The sequence below is a fragment of the Neovison vison genome, chromosome 6 (assembly GCF_020171115.1).
Source record: "Neovison vison isolate M4711 chromosome 6, ASM_NN_V1, whole genome shotgun sequence".
NCBI lineage: Eukaryota > Metazoa > Chordata > Mammalia > Carnivora > Mustelidae > Neogale > Neogale vison.
The window spans coordinates 197,536,890-197,558,615 of NC_058096.1; the positions used below are offsets into that span (position 1 = coordinate 197,536,890).

At 41.6% G+C, this 21,726-nt stretch overlaps 1 protein-coding gene across 2 annotated transcripts in view; it reads left to right on the forward strand.

Moving 5' to 3' along the window:
• The window catches only part of CFAP20DC (CFAP20 domain containing), a 253,473-nt gene extending 232,526 nt beyond the window's left edge, over positions 1-20,947 (forward strand). For both annotated transcript variants that reach the window (XM_044253283.1, XM_044253284.1), the window contains 2 exons: positions 8,760-8,854; positions 20,366-20,947. In XM_044253283.1, coding sequence (XP_044109218.1) covers positions 8,760-8,854; positions 20,366-20,478 — 208 coding nt within the window. In that variant the 3' untranslated portion in view covers positions 20,479-20,947. The remainder of the gene's footprint in view (positions 1-8,759; positions 8,855-20,365) is intronic.
• Positions 20,948-21,726: the final 779 nt, after the last annotated feature.

Below are 21,726 nucleotides of genomic sequence, written 5' to 3' on the forward strand. Positions count from 1 at the left end.
GCTCCATATGGGTGTGGAGTCTGCTTAAGATCCTCTCTCTCCCTGTCCCTCTGCGCCTCTGCACGCTGTGTTCCCTCTCTCTCTCTCTCTCTCTGTTAAAAAAAAAAAAAAAAAAATTCAAGCCAATGTAGTGATTTTGAATTTTGCTCTAAGCGTGAATTTTTAAAAACCCACCCTGGGCTGGATTAGAGGGAGTCTAGATTGGCTGGGGGAAGAAGAAGGGAGAGATTCTAGAAGCATAGACTAACATGGTGGCAGTGGGTATAGAGATATGTCAGCATATTCAAGAACTAAGGTTAGGACCTAAAATGGATCCCTAAATATTTCCAGCTCATCTTGCCTTAGAGAGACTACAAAGACCTCAGATTCCTCATGTGCTAAACCAAACTCCTAGATTACCCAAACCAGTTTCCTCACCTCAGGTTCCCAGTTCATGCAGTGGTACAACACTGTTTCATTTCCAGAATCCAGACTGTAAACTGCCTCATTCTCTCTTCAGACTAGCTTCCTCTGTGTAATAGGAAATATGGTAACCACTGGATCTGAGTTTTACTTCTTTTGGCTTCGTCTTTACTGGAAACTCTCTCATTTTCAGACCCAGTTTCAAAAGTTCTAGGGAAACACAATTGGCCCAGATTAGGTCAGGTGTCCACATATGGACCAATCAGCTCAGGTTGTAGGCTCACTAGGAACATGGTAACTCCCAGGAAGAAATAGGGTTACAGGCTGCTGTTCCAAAGGGAAGGGGAAGGAGTTCTAAGCAGTCCCTTAGCTCTCTTCTGCTTTCTGGATGAGAGATTACAGTTGTTCCTTGGAAGTGCCAAGGGCGAAGAAAGGAGAAATAAGTGGAAATGGGGGGACCAAAAAAACAGATTTGCCTCAACATGAGAGGAGACTTTTTAACAAAGTTATTTGAAGATGAAATGTGATCTTTAAAGAAGTACACACACAGTTCCTGATACTCAGGTATAAATTAGATAATCACTTGGTAAGAATGTTGTAGAAGGCAACCCTCAAACACTGAAAATCCAATACTGACGTTACAAAACTCTTATAGAAAGCCAGCCAAAATTAAACAATAGCATCTTAACACTTATTCGAGTCCATTTTAAGAGATACACAAGAGTTCCCCACTTATAGTTTGAGCTTCCTAATTCAAATGGGAGATGAATCCTATGAAGAAAAAATATTTAAATTTAAAAAAAGAAAGATATTTTCTTAGTTTTTTTTCTTTTATATACTAGTTAAACATATTTCTGAACCAGCATTCTGTTTTCTGAGGCAGAAAATTAAATTTTTCTGTCATGGCTATAAGGAAGCAAGTTGTATGTCTCCAGATTTACCCCAAATTGTGTGTACCACACACGATGAAGAAACAATAGCATGCTCCTGGCAGGTGGAGAAAGCAACATGGATGGAAAATAGAGAGTGGTTTGCAAAAACAGCGTTACAGATTGTTAGGGAAACTAACAGCAATGAGTAGCATTCAGTATCCTGAACTGCCAAAGAAACTCTTTCAATAGTCATGCATTTGATAAATATGGAGAAGTGCCCACTCTGTGCCAGGCACTCTGCTGGGTAGAAGGCAATGGAGGGTGACTACATACATCAAATGATCAAACAAATGAGTTAATTATGAACTGAGACAAGATCTCTTAGTGAGAAGATCACAGTTGGCTCTATTAGAAGGGGTAACAAAGGAACTCTGCTAGATTGGAGAGGGTAGTTAGGGAAGACTTCTCAAGAGAATGATACTTGAGCTAAAATCAAGTTGAATATGACTTTACCAGGCCAAGGAAGAGTAGGAACAAGGGAGGAGAGTGTACTGTAGACAAGGGGGAACAGCCTGGGCAAAGGCCCCATGATAGTAGGGAGCATGACATGTTCCAGAAATTGAGAGAAGACCAGCATGGCTGGAACTTAGTGAGAGGGAGAATAATGCAAGACGAGGTTGGAAAAATACATAGAGATTAGTTTATGCAAAGCCTCAAAGGCCAACATAGAGATTCTGGTTTTACTCTCAAGTACGTATCTTCCCAATGAGACTGAAGGGTTTTAAACAAGAGGTTGACATAATCAGATTGGAATTTTGGCTGCGGTGTGGACAGAAGAGAAGGGAAGCCAGAATGAATGGCAGTGAGGGGATCCATTAAGAGTTTTTGCTACAGATAACATGAAGCAAGATAATCATTAGGCTTTGGTGGTAGAAGTAGAGTTGGCAAGAAGGGTGAATTCAAAACACGTTTAGGAGGGAAATTGACAGAAATTTTCATAAGAGTCCTGAGAGTATTTCACTCCACAATTCCTTCCTTTAAGACAGAGGCTGTTAAGCTACAGGCTGTGGGCCAAATCCTGTTCATTGAGAGATTTTTTTGGTAAGATTTCACTGGAATACAGCAATGTCCGTTCGTTTGCTTGTTTATGTGTGCTTTCACACACTACTGCAGCACTGCGGAATAGTTGCAACAGAGACCTCGTGCTTGTAAAGCCCAGTGTATTGGGGCACCTGGGTGCCTCAGTGGGATAGGCCTCTGCCTTCGGGTCAGGTCGTGATCTCAGGGTCCTGGGATCAAGCCCCACATTGGACTCTCTGCTCAGTGGGGAGCCTGCTTCCCTCTCCGTCTCTCAGCCTACCTTTCTGCCTACTTGTGATCTCTGTCTGTCAAATAAATAAATAATTTTTTTTTTTAAAGCCCAATGTATTTTCTGTCTGGTTCTTCACAGAAAAGCTTTGCCAACCATGGAATTTACACTGCTCAAAACAGCACCTCCATGGTATTCCAAGGTGTAGACATGCCTAATATAGGAGTCCAAAAGTCCATGAATGGGCTTTAGGTAATCTCCAACCTCCTGAAATTGGAAGTAAAACTTAATATTTAGCTGATGAGCCCACAGCATCCTTTTTGTACAACCCATGTTTTAATTCATTTTCTGCTGGCTACAATGCTTCTTCCATTAGACTGTGAGTGAGCTCTTTGATTCCCCAGGACCTGACACACAGAAGTTCAGTAAATGGTGACTGAATATGTAGAGAGATGATTAAGCTAGCTATTGGCCTCATATCTTGTATTTCTGTATAGATATATATGTATGTACACACATAATATATGTAGAGCAAACACATTAATGAAATAAATGTAAAGTTGTTCTTGGAAACAAAATCTTGCTTTTAAATGAAGGAACTGAAACCATAGTCTATCTTCACTGAGGACATTCTCCTCAGCTATAAAAATATCTGATTCAGTTAATGCTCAGTGCCTCACTTCAAAAAAAAAAATCTATCATGCAATTGGGAAGAAAACAGTGAGGTATTCTTATTTTGGCCAAGATTTTAATATTTGATAAATCTGGCCATTGTGAAAATTCACAAGATGGTATTTGTTCTTCACCTGCTCTGTATTTTTATATGTGGTATTTCATGTGACTCCATTGTCCTGACTCTTAAATAAAACACATCTTCTGGTGACAGTATTCAGTAGGCATAGGTGTACCCGGAAGTCCTTTCTCTAGTTTCAAGAGGAGAGGGAGGGGTGGGAGGCCTACCACGTCCACGAGAGGAAAGGGGAAGACGCAGCATTACCTGAACACACTCAGAGAGCAGGCCTGACTGGAAAGGGTGTAGTTCACCCACCAAAGGAGTTAGAGGCTTTCCTAACAGGTAGATAGAGTCAGCCCTTGGGAGAAAAGGATTATAATCAGAGCTGAGGAGAGCAGCCAGAGAGCATCAAGTACAAAGGACAAGGCAAATGTGAAAATGGTAGAACAAAGAGCAAGAAAAAATTCCAGAGCACAGCCACTGAGGTAAGAGACCAGGGAGACGTTCAGAACTCTAGCTGGGCTGGCATGTTGTTAGTGTGCCTCAGCTGAACTCCCACTTCCTTAGATGTTTGCTGCTTTCTGAGTTAGGAAGGCATAGGGTTTAAAGAAGCTGATCAAGGGTCACGTCAATTAGTATTAAATATCACATATGAAAATGAAAACATATAAGATATAGGTGCTAGACTGTACACCTGTGCTTATCAATAAGACACCCAAAAAAATGCTCTGGAGAAAATGAAATTGTTAAATATATATGAAGTAAAATAAAAACAACAAGCAAAAACAATGCCACCAGGATGGGAAAATAGTGCAACCTGAAGCATTTCTCAAGTTGTGGTCTATGGACTTAGGATCCCAAAAGTTCTGGATGCATGCATGGGAGCTATCCTCCTCTTGGAAGATTCACAGTGTGTTAAAAGCTCTCAAAAGTCCTTTAAGAAAAAGTCCTGATTGACTGTGTTTAGCCCAATATTTTCCATATTATAATTATAATTAACAACCCTTTTTTTTTGCAAAATATACTTTATAAATGCATACTTAGTAAAAGGCCAAACAAACACATTGCTTTGATCAAAATTTCTTAGTTGTGTAAGATCTTTTGAGTCTTAAGTTAAAATAATATCGCTTGTCAATAGAACTCTGTAGTTATTTTTAAAAGATAAAATTACATCCACATTATAACCAGAATAAACTCACACCATGTACTATAACTCAAAGTACAGAGGCAATAAAAGAAAAGAGTAATACCTTTGATTACAGAAAAATTTTTTAAAACTATTGCATGGCAAAAGAAAAAACAGTGTAAGCAAAAACACATGACAAAGTGAGGGGAAACAAAAAACCTGATAGAAGAAGGGGCAAAGACATGAATACACACACAAATAGATAATAAAAAAAGAAGCATATATGCATATACCTACATATTACATGCCTGGCCTTATGCACATGAAAAGTCGTCAGCTCCATTCATAATGCCCATATTGAAAACAAATGCAAATCAGAAGTACTTTAAGGTACCAGTTTTTTTTTGTTTGTTTGTTTTTTTAAAGATTTTATTTATTTATTTGACAGACAGAAATCACAAGTAGATGGAGAGGCAGGCAGAGAGAGAGAGGGAAGCAGGCTCCCCACTGAGCAGAGAGCCCGATGCGGGACTCGATCCCAGGACCCTGAGATCATGACCCGAGCCGAAGGCAGCGGCTTAACCCACTGAGCCACCCTTATCTCTCAGGTTGGAAAGCATTTAAACTTGACCACATACTCTTATGGCATGGCTGTATAGAAATCAGCACTGACCTGCATGGCTAGAGGGAATGCAGATGGCACAGTCCCTGTGGAGGGAATTTTTTAGTATATAACAAAACCAAGTATCTATTTACCTTTTGTCCCAGAAATTCCACTTCTAGGAATTTACCTTGAAGATCTATCTCCAAGTATACAAAAATTGGTAGCTCAAGGTTATTCACAGCACTATTAATTGCAGTGATTGCAAAATATTGAAAACATGCCCAATCTTGAGAGAGTGGTGAAATTCATGATAGTCTAGCCAGACATGGAGTACTACACAGCCATAAAAAAGAATGACATGCTCTCTGAACTGTAGGTGAATGATTTTCAGGTTATATTTTAAGTTGACTTTTGCATTAGACACATGTCTGCTTATTTTTTACAAAAAGAAACATAGGAGATACCAGAGTGAACTTGATTGCCTATAGAGGAGCCGGTAAGAATGGCATGGAAGTGATGAGGGGTTGGAAACAAACTGGGAGGCATGGGGGAAATGTAACTCTTACCTGAATAAGACTTTGTGTATTTTGACTTTTGAACTGTTAACATTTTATATACTCAACAACAAAAATAATAAAAATCAACAATTAATGGACAAAAAAGCTTTCCTGTTAATATTTCTCTATAATCTTATATTAATATATAATACAAACAAAAGTGGATGGATCCAACTGTATTTCAAAGAAATAATAAAACCACACTGAAAAGGAAGGAGAACTAACTCAAATAAATTTAGAACATACTATTTGACTATTTTATACTATTTTAACAAAGGAATAAAAAGAACCCTAAACAGAGAACTCTAGAGAGTAGGCTTGGGGTTTTCTGTTGGTTGTTTTGTTTTGTTTTGTTTGCTTAACAATTCTGAAACTACTTTTGACATATTCTATAGTTCAGAAAAGAAGTAAATTTATTGAGGCTAATGGGAGGTTCCTTGCTGTCAAAGGAGTTACAAATATGGAAAGAGGAGAGATGAGCATGAACGTGTAGTGTTGCATTAGTATTGAAGAAATGAGCCCATAATTATAGAATAGGGATCATCAAACTTTTTTCTGTAAAGGGCCAAACAGCAAATACTTAATTCCTTCACTATAGCACAAAAACAGCCATAGACAATACATAACAAGTGAATATGACTTTATTCCAATAAAATTTTATTTATAGACACATTTGAATTTTATATAATTATCATATGTCATGAAACATTATTATCTTTCTTTTTTCACCCACTTAAAAATGTAAAAGTCATTCTCAATTTGCACGCTGTGCAAAAACAGGCATTGAGCCAGACTTTGCCCGCAGGCCATAGTTTGCCAATCCCATTTAGATAGAGAAATGATGATAGATAAATAGATAGATAGTAGATAGCAAGTGTGATAAAGTGTTTAAGTTGGGGAATCTGGATGAATGATATGTAGGAGTTCTTTGTACTCTTCTTTCAGAGAAGTACTCTTTGTACTTTTCTTACAGGAAAGCTGTAAATCTGAAACTATTTTAAACAACCAAAAAAAATCACAAAAGGAAGAACTCTGCACTTTTCATAGCTACTACAGAGAAGGAAAAACATTAATCAAGTCACTGGCCTAATAAGTGAACATCTTACCTTTTATAATAGTCACACAACCCCCGTGTCCATGGACCGTGAGTAGGAACTACTCCTGCCAGTGTTAAGAGTTTCTGATTTATCACTGAGGATGTCTTCATATGATAACATTATTATTTCTGTTGCTGGTGTTCCCCGTTGCTCTCCAGCACTCGTACTGAGTAATGAGGTCACCAGGACTTGTAATTTGTATGTGACCTTGCAATTTTCTATAATGTGGGGATTTGGGGTCTACAGTAATGAAATGGGCTAAATGAAAGGTGCTTATCAGAAAAATGCCCCATTAGCTTGGAAGTCTGCGACAATTTTTTTCTGATGTCCTTAATGTGTTATTATGAAATTCAGTTATTCAGCACGTTCACCTTGCTTATTTCACTAGCCATAATCAGTGATAGCTAAGGTGAGGAGGAAAGACTGTAAGTATCTTAAAATATGGCAAATAGGAATTGGGTAATTTTTACGTTGAGATAATTTTTTTTTTTGCAGGAAGAGTGAATGACTTTCATGGAAAACCTCCGCTATAGATACTTGTAACCATTCTACCTTCCTTGACTGATTTAATTCCAACAAAATCCAATTCCTGCTACCTTGGTTTATCATTGTAGGGAAAGCCACACTATGATTTTCACCAATAATGAAGATGATGGTGGTCATAGCTGAAATGTATTGAATGTGGCCCTGTATCCAGATCCATGCCAAGTGGTTTTCATCCTTTTTTTTTTCCCCATTTAGTCCTAAAGCAGAACTCTGAGGTACTGTTGTTATCTCCTCTTTCTAAAAGAGACTTACTCTGTAAGTGGTATGGCCAAGCTTTTGCATAGGGAAACATGGAACCAGGATTGACCTGGAGAGCCAGTGCTCTTACTTACTGCTGGGATTGTCTCCCATTGCAAATAAAGACAGAAATAGAGAAATTTAGAAAGAACTTGTTTAGTCATGAGGACATGCCCATGCTCCTGTTGAGAAGAATAAGATAAACGAAAGAGATACTAGTATCAATGCAAGCATGAATTCATGTTGGATTACTTTCCCTTACTGCCCCCATCCCCGGAAGCTTACTAACAAGTTTAAAGATAAGAAAGACTTGAAGTATAGTGCACAGTGACTCGGGCCCCCGGATGTCACCCTCTTGCATCACACCCATTCGGGGACCAAGAGGACCAGAAAAGAATGGAGGAGGAAGGGGAGTAAAGAACTTGGGAAATAAAGTTGGCAGTTGGAGGCAGAGGAGCGGGAATGTAGGAGTGGCTTTCCAGAGTGGTTTTGCCCCCATTCTTAATGGGAGAACTGAAGGAATGGGTCACTTGAGGGACCAGCTCCCCTCAATCTACCTTCTTTTGCCCTCCGATGCTCTAAAGACTGAGTGAGTGCCTGCTGACCCCACCATTGTGTCTAGTCCCTAATGGCTCTAAGACCACCTTCTGTTTCAGATCATATTTGGAATGTTGTCATGGAGGTAACATATGACTTTGCCAGGTTTCCTTACCTAAAGATCATTAAGAAGCTTTGTCTCTACTGCATTTCTTCTGAATTATCAAAATAATTTTTTTAAAGATTTTATTTATTTATTTGACAGACAGAGATCACAAGTAGGCACAGAGGCAGGCAGAGAGAGAGGAGGAAGCAGGCTCCCCACTGAGCAGAGAACCAGATGGGGGGCTTGATCCCAGGACCCTGGAATCATGACCTGAGTGGAAGGCAGAGGCTTGAACCTACTGAGCCACCCAGGCACCCCCAAAATAATTTTCTTATAGGAGAGGAACTGGGTACAGTTTAATAGCCACAGTAATAAGCTTTTGAGAGGAATAGTCATCTTTAATCTAGTTGACATATCTGTGGAACAACTAGTGAGTTCAGTGATTGACAATATATTAACCCATTTATAGAACTGAATATTAACTTCTGGACGTTCTGTCTTTCTGAAATATGAAGGAGGGGAAAAAATGTTTCTCTGTGGAAGTCCCAGGAAATTAAAAACCCAATGGAAAGATAAAATTTATATATGAAATTGTAGACCTGTTGTTTATTTACTTCCTTCTTTTCTTTTTAGGGACTGGTTAAATATGTTGAGCCCACCAATCGTTCCTCCCAGTCAACACCCAACAGACCAGCATCTGGATTCTTCTGGAAGCTTGAGTGCTCAAGGTGGGACTATGGAAAATGTTATGCATAAAAAAATAAAAATCATTAACTACAAATAGAGAAAATCAGTCACTTTGAGATGCCACTGTTTTTATTAAATGCTAATCATTTAGGCTCACACCCCCAAAATGAGATACCCTGTGCCTCATTTTATAGGATAATAAGTCCTTCGGTATCAAATTGACCTTCATCTGGATTCCAGGTCTACCAGCTCCTGCTGTGTGGCCTGTAGGACGTTTGGTTACCACATATGTAAAGTAAGACTGAAAGTGATAGCATCCGCCTGGAAGTTTTTTGTGAAGATTCATAAAGCACTTATATTAGCACCTACCAAATACTAGCAGTTCATTTTATTATAAAGCAGACACCACGCTCCTACATCACTAGATACATGTTTTCATCCACACAGGGATATTTGTCTTTAAAGGTAAAGCCAGCACAGAGTTATAGCAATTCGTGTTAGCAATGGAGGAATGGGAAGGAAGCAGGAATGAAAATTTGCCTGGGGTTCCCTTTGTGGGCGAGAGTCATAGAAATGAACCATCAGTTTTTGGTTGTGAGCAGGGAACGTGATTGTCTGGAGTACACAGAGGAGGAAGGGAGAAGAACCTTTGGTGGAAACAGGGATTGGGATGGAAGGGGTAGAGTGACAGATAACCTCAGAGTGGGACTCTCTCAGACGGCCTTTGAGTCGGGCTTCTGAAGAGGGAAGCACGATATCTGAAGTTAAAACAAATAATACAGGAACTGAAGCCAAAATAAATTGCTCCAACAAAGGTGCCAGGTTTTTTCCCCTAACTGCCCCAGGGAGAAAGTGGAGCATCCCATTTTTCTTCAGGTATGGAAAATTCAGAGTGAGAGCTCATACATCTGAGTTGTACATTTTGGCCGCCCAAGGGATGGAGATGTCTCCGTGATTTACTGTCTGAAATAGATTATGCCCCTCAAATTGGGAATCTTTTTAGAGGTGTACATTTATAATTACTTATGACAGAAAAATAGAATCTCTGCTGTCAGGAGGAGACCTTGCTGTGAGAGAACAAATAATATGTTATGTTAAGTGTCCTAAATAAACCACGGGAACAGAGAGCGTGGTCCTTGAGCAAAGGCACCCAAGATATATATTAGTGAGAAGTAGCAGAAAGGAGGGCTTCGAGTCACCATTACAAAGTGATGTTTTGACAGCAGGAGCTCAGTTATGTTGAAGGTAAACAGAACTTCCAACGAGGGCAAATTAACAGAATAAATTCAGAAGATTATAAAAATGTTCTGGCCAATGTTAACCAGGTCTGGTGCCCGTCCTGCCCGTCAGCCTCAGTTTCTATCAGCTGTCCCGTTCCCCTTTTCTGATCTGCTCGAGTGGTTTATATTAATATTATCAAAAACTGGTGTTGCCTATTTGGTGACTCTTTACATGTTACTGGCTTAGTTTTAGACAACATATCAATGTGCCAAGATAGTGTTCTTATACAGTGTTTGTCAAAGAAAAATGATGGGTTCAAGTATCCCGTTTGTATCACCAGAAGCAAGAGGGAGACCTGGTTGTGGATAGTCGGGCCTCTTTTGGGGCTTCGGTTGCAGGATACCAAGAATTTAGAGAGAGATGCCGGACACCATGCTAAGTTCTAACAGTAGCTGTCACAGCAACACTGTGAGGAAGGTACTATTTGTGTGAGTATATAATTACTGATCTTTACAGCTGAGACAACTGAGGTACGAAGTTCTTGAATGCCTTGCCCAGGGTCACAACCAGTCCTCAGCAGAGCTGGGATGGGATTCCAAACAGCCCGGCCCCAGAGCCCAACCACTGTTTTTATACTTTTTTTATTTTGAACCAAGTACCTAGATTACCTACTCGAAAAGAAATGTATATGAAATCAGGAATTGAAATTTTTTTTCCTCTTGAAATTTCCTGATCTATACGGAAAAAAAAAAAAAATGGAAGCATCTCCAGGGCTAAGTAGCTAAGTTCTTTAAGGGAGCAGGAGGAAGCAGACCTCTGGTCTCCTGTTTCAGCCCTGGACCTGCCTCCCCCGCCGATTCATGCTTGTCAGGAATCACGAGTGGCCGCATTTTCTCCATGGGAGTGAGGTGCTCAGGGGCAGAGCTGCTGTGTTGACCAGATCCGAGGGAGGCAAGGGCCTGACTGAGAGACAGGATCCCTGGATTGCTGAGCTGCCGGGCCTGAGTATTTCCTTGTCACCTCGCTTCCCAAAGGCCTTTCTAAGCAGGTCAATCTTCCCTTCACCTTGTACATTTTCTTCGTGCCCTTTTCACAATGTGTAATCCGTGATTTTTGGCTTGTTTAATGCCTTCTTTCCTACATAGCCTTTGAGTTTGTGAAAGCAGAGACGTCATCTGGTTGCTCACTCCTGGATCCCAAGCACCCTATGCAATTTCTGTAGGTTATTAGATACTCTAAATTTTTGTTAGAAGGAAGACTGGAAGGCTGAAAGGGGAAAAAAGAGAGAGAGAAATGTTCTTCAAATGGCCATTTTTATCCCAACCCTGAAAAAAAATGAGTAATTCATTGAAGTCTTACTTTCAGTAAGTCTTGCTTACTTACTTACTTTTCCCCATCCCAGATTTTTTAGTATATTATGTATATTTCTAAAATTTGTCAATGAGAGTATTAAACCTAGACTCTTGCATTTTAGCAACTAAAACAGTGACAGGTCACCTGAGGCAGTGGCTCTTAAAGTATATTTATAAGCCGTGAAACTTTTTTATCAATTGAATTTCCTATGAAATTCTAACATTTAAAAGAGAAGAATAGAACTGCTCTGGCTAAAGGGGAAGTTGGGGTCTCAGAACTCTGCCTCGGGGCTCTGCTGAACCAGCTAAGACAGTGGTGCAGTCCAAGCCGCAGCTAGGATTCGGACCTAGGCTTCCTCCTTATCAGTGCCTTTCTGCAGAACTTTTGAAGGTGGTTTTGAAGCCTGGTTCCCAGGGAGGGAGGGTCTCCCATCTTTAAACTTCTAAGACAGAAATAACAATAGCTAATATTTATTTATTCTTCCTATGATCCACACCTGCAAGTACCCTTTACTTCTCATAATGGCAGCTACTGTTATTCCCCGCCTTTTCCACATGGACACTGGTGCTCAGAGCTGGGAAGTAACGTGCTAAACCCCTACAGCTCCAGCCCAGGTGGAGAGGACGAGATGCTTCTATAGAGTGAGAGGCATAACTGTAGTTCAGCAACAGGGCCTGACCGATACACAGTACTAGAAAACTTGCCCCAGGCCATGTAAAAGTAAGCGCGTGGGTTAACCTTAAAAACAAAAGAGCGAGTTATTTTACCAGGAAAGTGAGTTTATTTAGGAATAGCGAAGGAATGGCAGTTTGGGTCACGCACACTGCAGCAAAGCGTAGGCAGGTGTGGAGAGCAACATTACTTTGTAGAGACAAAGGAGGACTTTGGGAGAGGCTGCTTTGAAGGAAAGTCTATTAGAATCTAAAAGTCCAAAGCAAGAGTTAAAGATGGGGACGCTTCCCATTGTCTAGGCTATTGCTTGTCAGGGAGAAAATCTCCCTTCCTTCTGCTGGGGCAATAAGATGAACTTCCTCCTGCCCAGGAGCATGGCATAGGCGGCCACAGAAAGCCCGTGCGTGAGCGCCTCCCTTTCCAGGCTTCCTCACTCCATTTCAATGAGGTCTCCCTCTACTCCTTGTCACACATGCCTTAGACCTGGCCTTTGAGTCTTTGCCTTATTCAGTACGAGTCTGTGTCACAGCCACAGCTCCTGCTCAGACAGAAGCCTTGAGTGTATAAATGCCACCTTCAAGGAAACAGGCCGTGTTCTTGGAGAGCCAGGCAGCCGGCGGGACCGGCCTTGCGCTCCGGGCCCTGCGTCTGGAGGGAGAGCGGGCGCTGCGTGCAGCTCCTCCCGGGCCGCAGCCTGCTCGCCGAATGTCAGTTACCAGGGGCACAGGCGCCCTTAACACTTGGCACAAATGTGTTTTCCTGGAGCGCATGTGAAATGTGAAAATGGGAAGTTATGATTTCAGAACTTACTCAAGAGAACTACCAAGCTGACCTTTGGAAAATAAAGCAGACTTTGCTTGAAGAACAGTTGTCAATTTGTTTTTGACATTTGTTCCTTTACAGATATGACCCTTCAATTATTCATGCTTCCCAGCTCCAAAATGGAATATTAATGACCACTTTCGTCAGGCCTGCAGAACCGCTCCTGCAGTTTACATAGATTTTGAGTAAGAAAGACATTCAGAAGTGCTTGTGGAGTTGCCAGAATCCCATAAAAACAACATCTTTGTGCCTTCTTTATGGCAAGGCCATAGAGGATATTCCTTTATGAACATGGGTGTATCTCCCACGAGACGCAAATAGGCAGCAGATGCTGATTTTAAAGATGTAATATCCGAACTACTGGCGAAGAATTTAGGACTCATGGCTCCTTGAAGCTAAGCAGAGAGAGGGGAATCTGGCCATGTGCTCTGGGCACAACAGAAGAGGCCTTCCAGAGTCTTATTTCCTTCCACATGGTTATTCGACATCCACCCGATACGATGAGTCTCAAACAGTCTTCTAAAATCTGTTTTACTAACTATCTTACAGACATTCTGCTTCACTGAAAAACCATGGTGTCCCCAGGTGCTTGACTTGGCGCCTAGAACACAGTCCACACTTAATAAATATTTAATGAGTGCTTGCGTGAATCATCTGCCCATAGAAAACAGAAGTATGATTTGGTCTACTCTTTGGATCCTCCTTGTATCATCAAGATTTATTTAAGGTGCAAAGAGACCTTCTCCCCCGCAAAAAACAATCCAGGCAAGGTAGAAGTAATAAGAGAAGTTAGCACAGGCCATGTGCCCGCCACAATGTCGGATTTTCCTGTGTTACCTCACGATGACTCCTCCCGATACTGCCAGGTATGAGCTATGTTATGTCCCCCACCGTACAGGTGAAGCTAAGGTCACTGCCTGAGTCACAAACCCAGAGTGTGGAGCAGGACTCTGACCCAGGCCTGTCAGACCTAGCAATCTATACCCCTAACCCCCATGCTGCTACAAGGCCACAGAATTCCCACTGAGGTCAGTAAGAACCATACAACTGATGTGTCCACTGCAATTTTTAAATTTAGGAAGTTCTCTTTCTTGAAGCTTTCTGGATAAAATAGGACTCCCTTTAGTACTCCCCTTCAACCTGTGGCATCCCCATCTCAAGGCTCCGCTCCTATAATGTTCGTTAGTATTCATGACATTGCGGAATCCAGAGTCCCCACCCGTTCCCCTGTTAGGCAAGGAGCTGCTTTTGCTCTCAGATTAACCTTGAGGAAGAGAGGTATTTCCTCTTATGCAGCTATCAGAGTCTCGGGGGTGTCTTCTCTGCACGAAAGTGGTTGGGAGATGGGGAGCTGGTGATCAACGCCCTCACTAGGCTAAAGAGGTACCTTCCTTCTAGGAGTACTAGAAGTGAGCCCGTAAGTAGGGAAGTAAACACATTGCTGGTGTCAGAGACTCTCTCTCTCATTCTAGAACTATCCCCACCTACTTATTCCCCAGATGCACCCCAGAAATGTTCCTAGTCCAAGGTGTAAGTTCAGCTTCCCTTGCTGAAATTGGGGTGAATTTTCTTCTCGCTGCAGTGTTGCCGCCTTGCCTGAGATCAGGCCATTGAGACATTATGGGTTTCACAGCTCAGTAGTCTGGTTAGGGACTAACCTGGGTGTGTAACAAAACACATTCAGAGTCACAAGCTGCACATTCCCAAGTGCACAATTGTTTTGTAGGTTCTTTTCCCAGCTTTACTGAGATAAAATTAAAATGTAACGTGTAAGTTTAAGATGTAACACTGTGTAAGTTTAACTCAATGATTTGATATACAAGCACACATTTGCATCACTGCACGTTTGTAAGTGAAGACTACCTGGAAAGAATGAAATTACACTAATCCCCAGTTAATCTTCCAAATCCTTCAATATGTTGTCTTAAATGGCATTTTCCAAGTAAAATATAGGCACTGGTTTTTGCAAAAAGGGTGATATACTTATTTCCCAAATGAAACCTGAACTATAATCATGGCGTGTTATTTGCCTTCCAAGAAACAATATGGTGTTCTAATACAAGAAAGTATCTTTTCCTCCTTTTTATCCCATCCTTGATCATTTATCCTTCTCCCATCCCAGGACACATATTTGCCAAAAAACAAAATTCAGCAGTTCACAGTAGACTTTCTCAGGTTTTAGTGCAAGTTAATTTTGCCCTACTGTGAGAAGCGTTGGTGGGAGAGTTTGCGAGCACCTGGTGCTCTGAGGAATCTTATCTAAAATGTCATCTTTATTGATCCTGAGGCTGACTGTTTGGAATGGTGATCCCTCACCATTGAATTGTTTAAACAATAGTGTATTAGTATGCACATAAAAGTACAGTCAATCAGTTCTCAAGATCTATAAGAGAGAAAACGCATTAACTTTTTTTTTTTTTAAATTCTGGATGGCAGCGTCAGAAAATCGAAAATCAAGTGCAGTGTCTTGATTCAGAGATTTTAAATCTGATAAACCGGTGCCACATTATTTGTTTTCAAGCTTGAGGACTCAGCCTGTGCATACAGGTTTTCTATTATCTATGGTTAAAACGCGATAAATATAGATAATTAAGCATTTATATTAATGGATTTTCAAAAGGTGAACTGAAGGAATTGTTTGCCTGAACTGATCTAACAGAGGAGAGGGCAGCTAATATTGCTGCATTTGGTCTGGCTCTGCTGGCTTTTCTTCTATTATTGCTGTTAACCAATTCAAAGTGGATGAAGCTGGAAGTTTGTAAATAGATTATTATCTGAAAGGCAATTTTATTTCACTGGAAATGACTTTATTATGTGGAGAAGAGTAAAAATGTAATTTGGACCCCTGTCCAGATGCTCTTAGTCTGGTAGCAGAGAATGGTTTTATTTGTTAATTTGTCCTTTTAGAGTTTCTGTAGCCAGTCTTTAAATAGAGCAATTTAGCATTTGGGGGAAAAATAAACCCTGCACCATTCAAGAATATAATTGAAAATTACCCCATACCCATGCACAATAATTACCTTTCAAAACATTTCCCATTGCTTGACATCATCGTGGTAATTGCTTAATGATATTATAATTTCATTACGTAGGGATTACAATGGCTTAAAATGATGTAAATTGGAGGCGTTGAAAATTAAGTTATAATGAAAACAAAACCTTTTATGCAAGTTTAAAGCACTTATTTCAATGTAAAATTATACATAATGTCACCCAATTTTTGTACGGGTGTCATTGTTGGTAGTTTTAAAATTCATCCATTTAAACCTTTACAACTAAAAACCACAAAACCTGCTTTAGTCCCGTGGCTATAATGCATGAGGTTCCAGTTTTATGGTGATACGTATTGGAACGAATGCATTTACATAGCAGTTACTGCTTCAGTTTGTATGCATTATGTAGCAAAACCCCTACTAATGAATTGGATCCACATCGATCCCTTTGCAGTTGGGTGATAAAGACCCATGGCCCATTACAACTATTATTTTCATCTAGAAAGATTCTTGACTGGTCGTAAAATGTATTGAGTTTTCTAACTTAATAGCACCAGCTTAAAATTTTATCTTTTTGGAAAGTACCAGCTCTCGAGTGTGCTCAACAGTAACATGGCATGTAACTTACGTGCCAGAGGTCGGAATTTCCCCCAGTGTGTGGATGGGGTAAAAACAAAGCACAGACAAAGACCTCCGAGATGGGTTGACTTATCATCACTTACTTCGATGATCCATGATTCTAACATAACACCTGATGGGAAAATTCATTTCACTTTTTAAAAATACGCGATTTTTGGTTTAAGTACTCTTTTTACTTAAAGATGAATTGATAATTGATAATGTCCTTTATGAAGCTGGTTGGGGTCTTTGTAGTTCATTCAAATCCACTATTTTTTTTTTCTCTTGGTAGTAAAAAATCAAACAGGCACAGTTTGGAGATGGGGAATAAGGTGTAAGTGGACACACCCCTTTAGTGTCTACCTCGGCTATCTTCAGTTTTTCATGATGACAACTGTAACAACAACATCTATTGAGTATTCACTGTGTGTGTGTGTAGAGTCTTACTGAGCATCTTACTGAGTTCTCATAGCTACTATCACAAGTAGGATTACTGTCCTCGCATGAGGAGACTAAGGCTCAGAGTGCTGAATTTTCCCAGGGTCCCACAGCTACCAAGTGGTAGAATGGGATTTGGACCCAGGCCTGACTCCATTGTCTCCGTGTGATGCTGTCCATCTCCATGAAGCCTTATCTTAGGACTCTCAGCTTTATCAGTGTTATTGTTCTGAGTGACTAAGCAATTTATAACCTGTAGTTCGTGATTTATTTCAAGGTTGTCATTATCCTTAAGAGTAATGATCATTTGTTGCAGAATTACTGTGTCCGCTGTGTTATGCATATTACCCAGGGTCCAGTTTCGTCTCCCACAAAATCCTATGAAACAGGCAGTACTATTTTCATTTGGTAAATAAGGAAATGAGGGTCAAGTGAGGCAGAGTAACCCATAATTGCCCACAGGTCATTTGGGTAGGCAGCGGCCGAGCTCCCTCCCATCCCGTGGGCGGGATCCTAGGGCCCAGGGCTCTCTCAGCCACTCTGCAGTTGCCACTCCCATCCCCCCACCATGAATCTTCACTGGCTACTTTTGTTTTGTGTATGAATGTCACATCCACACCTAGACGTAGTACAAATTTAATAGACACCATCATTTAGCCTGCACACATAAGTTACTTATTGGTTCTGTTCTCTGAAGAAGCCTAAATAAGAAAGGGATGATGGGTTGAATATGTGAAGATAAAGGACACATGCACACCCTCCTTTTGATGTGCAGAAGTGACCTAAAGGGGGTCATCTTCCACGAGAAACAGCCACTTAAAAAGCATTCCCAACTTCTACTTAAAGGAAGAAGGTGGAGGCAGGACCCTGGGGCCCACTCTTAAGGTAACAATAGAAAGTAAAGGAAAAGCAGCCTGCCTTCTCTGATTTCCTGTTCTTAATTAGAAACCGTGCAGGGTGCTCAGGTCAGCTGCCACCATTAACGTGGCCATTAGCAAAGTCCTGTCATACTTCAAGGACATAAGCCACTGCAGCCAAGAGTCACAGAAACTCATCAAAGGCACCACGGGGAATCACTGGATCTGGTCCTGCCCTGTGCACAATAAAATCTGACACAAGTGGTCGCCCCAGTCCCTGCGTCACCCTCCCCAGGGTCCACCTCCCATTTCCTGGTCTGCTCTACGGTTTAGAAAATTCTTCCTTGTGCTGAGCCAAAATCTGGCTCCTCATAACTTTCCCTCATTGATCCTCTTGCTTCCTCCTGGAACCCCACAGAATCGTCTTAACTTTTTTCTCATTTACCACCCTTGACGTTCTTGAGGCCAGAAGGGCTGCTGTAACCGCAAGCTTTGTCTTTTCTGGAGTTAATAAGCCCGGATTTTGCCTCTGCCCTCCCACATGGACTCTCATCTTTCTCTGTGATCTTTGAAGTGTGAGAAATGAAATTTCTTTTGTTTCCAAACCTGAGTTTTTCAAATGTAGGACACCTTTACAATTTGACACCTTTGCAATGTGTTACGCTCTTCCATGTTTAAATCCCCATAACATAATGGCTCCCAACTGAACGTGTTCCACCACCTTCTTAAGGAAAGCAGGGCACCAGTATGGTAGAAAGAACACAGAACTGAGAGTCTGGAAACCCAGGTTCATCCCTGACTCTGCCTCTGACTCGGCAAGTGACCTCAGGTGAGCCAGTGAACTCTGTAGACCTTCCTTCCCTCATCTGTCAGATGGACACCATGACTCCTGCCTGTTTCCCAGGAGGGTCAAGTGAGCTCCTGCATGGGGAAGTGCTTTGTAAACCGTCAAGGGCTCCACCAGTTGAGGTGTTAGTCAGTGAGGCGGCGGCTCTGAGTCCTCCATGCAGCCCCACTTTTGAAGGACTGCTCGAACCGCGTGCAGCCCATAAGCATCAGTTGGAGGCTCTTGGGTTTTGCCCAAGTCGCCGCACACTCTTTGAGAACAGCACCTTCTTCTTCGACCATCTCATCCCCAGCACCCTACTCGGTGCCTGGTGCAGGGGCAGTCATGCTTTAGGTCTTTGGCTGGTCAGAGGAATGGCTGTAGTAGAATCTCAGCCCCCGACCTCACCATCTTGGCCCCACTCCCTGGGACTTAACTCGGGCTTGTCACTGTCCTGATAGGATCCATGCACCAGCTCAGTCTGACTTTGGCTGGGAAAGATCAAGTCCCACCACCTTCCCATACTCTGGGGAGTGACACTTATTACCACAGACTTCTTTTTTACAATCATGTATTTCCCCTTTCCAGAAACATCCGTATTGACTGAGCCTCTGTTATATGTCAGCCTTACCCCAGGCCCACAGCCGAGCCCCTCTGAAAGTAACCCTGGTGAGCTCACAGCCCCAGAGACTGGGCTTTCTCTGGTCCTCAGCAGCCTGTGCTCAGGAAGAGAGAGGGGTGTTGTTGTTTTTGTGGTTTTTTTTGTTTTGTTTTTTTATTCGACAGAGAAAAATCACAAGTAGGCAGAGAGAGAGAGAGAGAGAGGAGGAAGCAGGCTCCCCGCAGAGCAGAGAGCCCGACGCAGGGCTTGATCCCAGGACCCTGGGATCATGACCTGAGCCAAAGGCAGAGGCTTTAACCCACTAAGCCACCCAGGCGCCCCGAGAGAGGGGTGTTCTAATCAGCCCTCCTTCCTGCTCTGATCTTCTCCAGCTCAGGGAGGGCTTACCTTCCCGGCTTCACGACTCCTATTATGTGCTTCAGAAGTACTCAGGAGACACTTGCTTGCTGGAGGCGGCCTCGAGTGTACAAGTACTTAGCACAGCCCTGGGCACATATAAGGTGCTCAGGAAAGATCTTACAAAAAACCTTTTTTTTTTTTTTTCATTCCAAGACATGTGTTAGAAACCAACCAAAACCTCTAATAACTTAGGCAGCAGGGGTTCCTCCAAAATGTCTAAATAGTTGTCACAGAGACAAACATGAAGCCACGTCCATGTGACTAGCAAACGTGACAGATGTTCCTACCACTGATGAAATTACCCATCACCTGATAGTTTTCTGTACATGTTCTTTGCTTTGTGTGTCTTGTGTTCCTAAACAACCTTATCATTTTAATTCGAGTTTACTTGGTAGCACTTTTAGGGTGCATTCATACAGCACTGGCCCATAGTGAAGTCTGGAACTGTCTCCCCCATCTTGAATCCCGCTCGTATCCTTGATCCCGTGAGTCCCTTGGCCATGTGCCTTCCCGGCCTCCACACTCAGCTTTCTTGTCCTTCAGAGCAAAGCTGGCCCTGTCTGATGCTGTGAGCAGAGTCTGCACGTCTGCCGTGCCCCTCCATTTTGGCCTTGACATTCTACCTCTCCTAGGAGGGTTGGAGGGGCCTGCCTTCTTGCCCTTCTGCCCTGGCAATCAGGAGTTCGGGGCCAGTCAGGCAGCTAACATGTCTGTTGTTCCCCTCCCCGCAGGTGAAGAAGACCCGAGTGTGGAGGAGGACGAGGAAGTGCTGACTCTGCTGTACGACCCGTGTCTGAACTGCTACTTTGATCCCCAGACCGGGAAATACTACGAGCTGGTGTGAAGCCTTCCTCCGGGGCCTAGAATGGCCATGCCCAGGCGGGGCAGGCGAGCCGTGCTGACTGTGATGTTGGCCCCACGGTGCATGTGTCGGGCAGGCTCGCAGAATCCAGAGTAAGTGAGAGAAATGAAGTTGTTTTGTAAATAACGTTTGGTGTTAAGGATGCCTACCTTCTCTTTGTAGATGCATGTGATTTTTTTTTTTTTTTTGGCAGTGATGTAATTAATACAGAGACAAGATTTTAGGACTTCGAATTGGTTCTTACTGGTTAGTTCTCATCCTACATATCATTTTTTATTTCCTATAATCTTATGGAAGCAAATTAAGAGTTATTAATTCAAATGTTTTGCAGTGTTACTCTGTAAATGATGGCTTGATACACAGAAAATGTATTCTTGTTTCAAAGATATTTGGATTAAATATTTGTATTACCTATTTGTATTAAAAATAAAGTATGATGGTCAAAAAAATACCTTTTAAAATGCCTTCTTTTATTTGCCTTGCTTGCATTCTTTACCAGAATATTCCAAGATAATATTTACCCTTCCTTAGGCTCTCAAGAAAAGAAAACACTGTGACCTGGTCAGACTTTATGATCGCATTTTGTTAACACTGGCCCCACTATTCCATTTCATTAAGGTTCATCCAGAGTTTGCCAAAGATCAAAACATTGCTAATCACTTAAGCTGATTAGCACAGTGCTGTGCTTTTTTGGTTTGGGGTTTTGCTTTTTTTTTTTTTTTTTACCAATTATCTCTAAATTCTAATGTTATGATCCAAATCTAGCTCCATAGACCCAGATTTAAAAAGTCACCCATTTGAACACCGCCCACACCTCACCACTTCTGGGACTTGGCCTGGAGAAACAAAGGCTCTCTCACTGTAATTCTGCCTGCTGTGTCACCAGGAAGAAATCGTGCACTTCCTGAGTTTGAGGAGACGGCCTTGAATTGTGTGCCAAGTATATTAATATTGAGCTCAAGGAAGTACTTATATTAGCTGGAATATTTTGCTACTTAATAAAGATTTTTTGATAAAGAAGAGTACCATTGGAGATGAAAAATTACTGGTTTACAATTGGATTTAATGGTAGGACTATAATTTCATTTAATGTTGCTTGATAGAGGAAATAAGAGCTCTTTTTTCAGGAAGAGATTTGGGCTCCTGTTCAAAGGATAATACATTATTTAGAACCATGTTTCTGTTTGATAAGCTTTTAATCCTATTGTTCACAACATATACCTTTGTTAG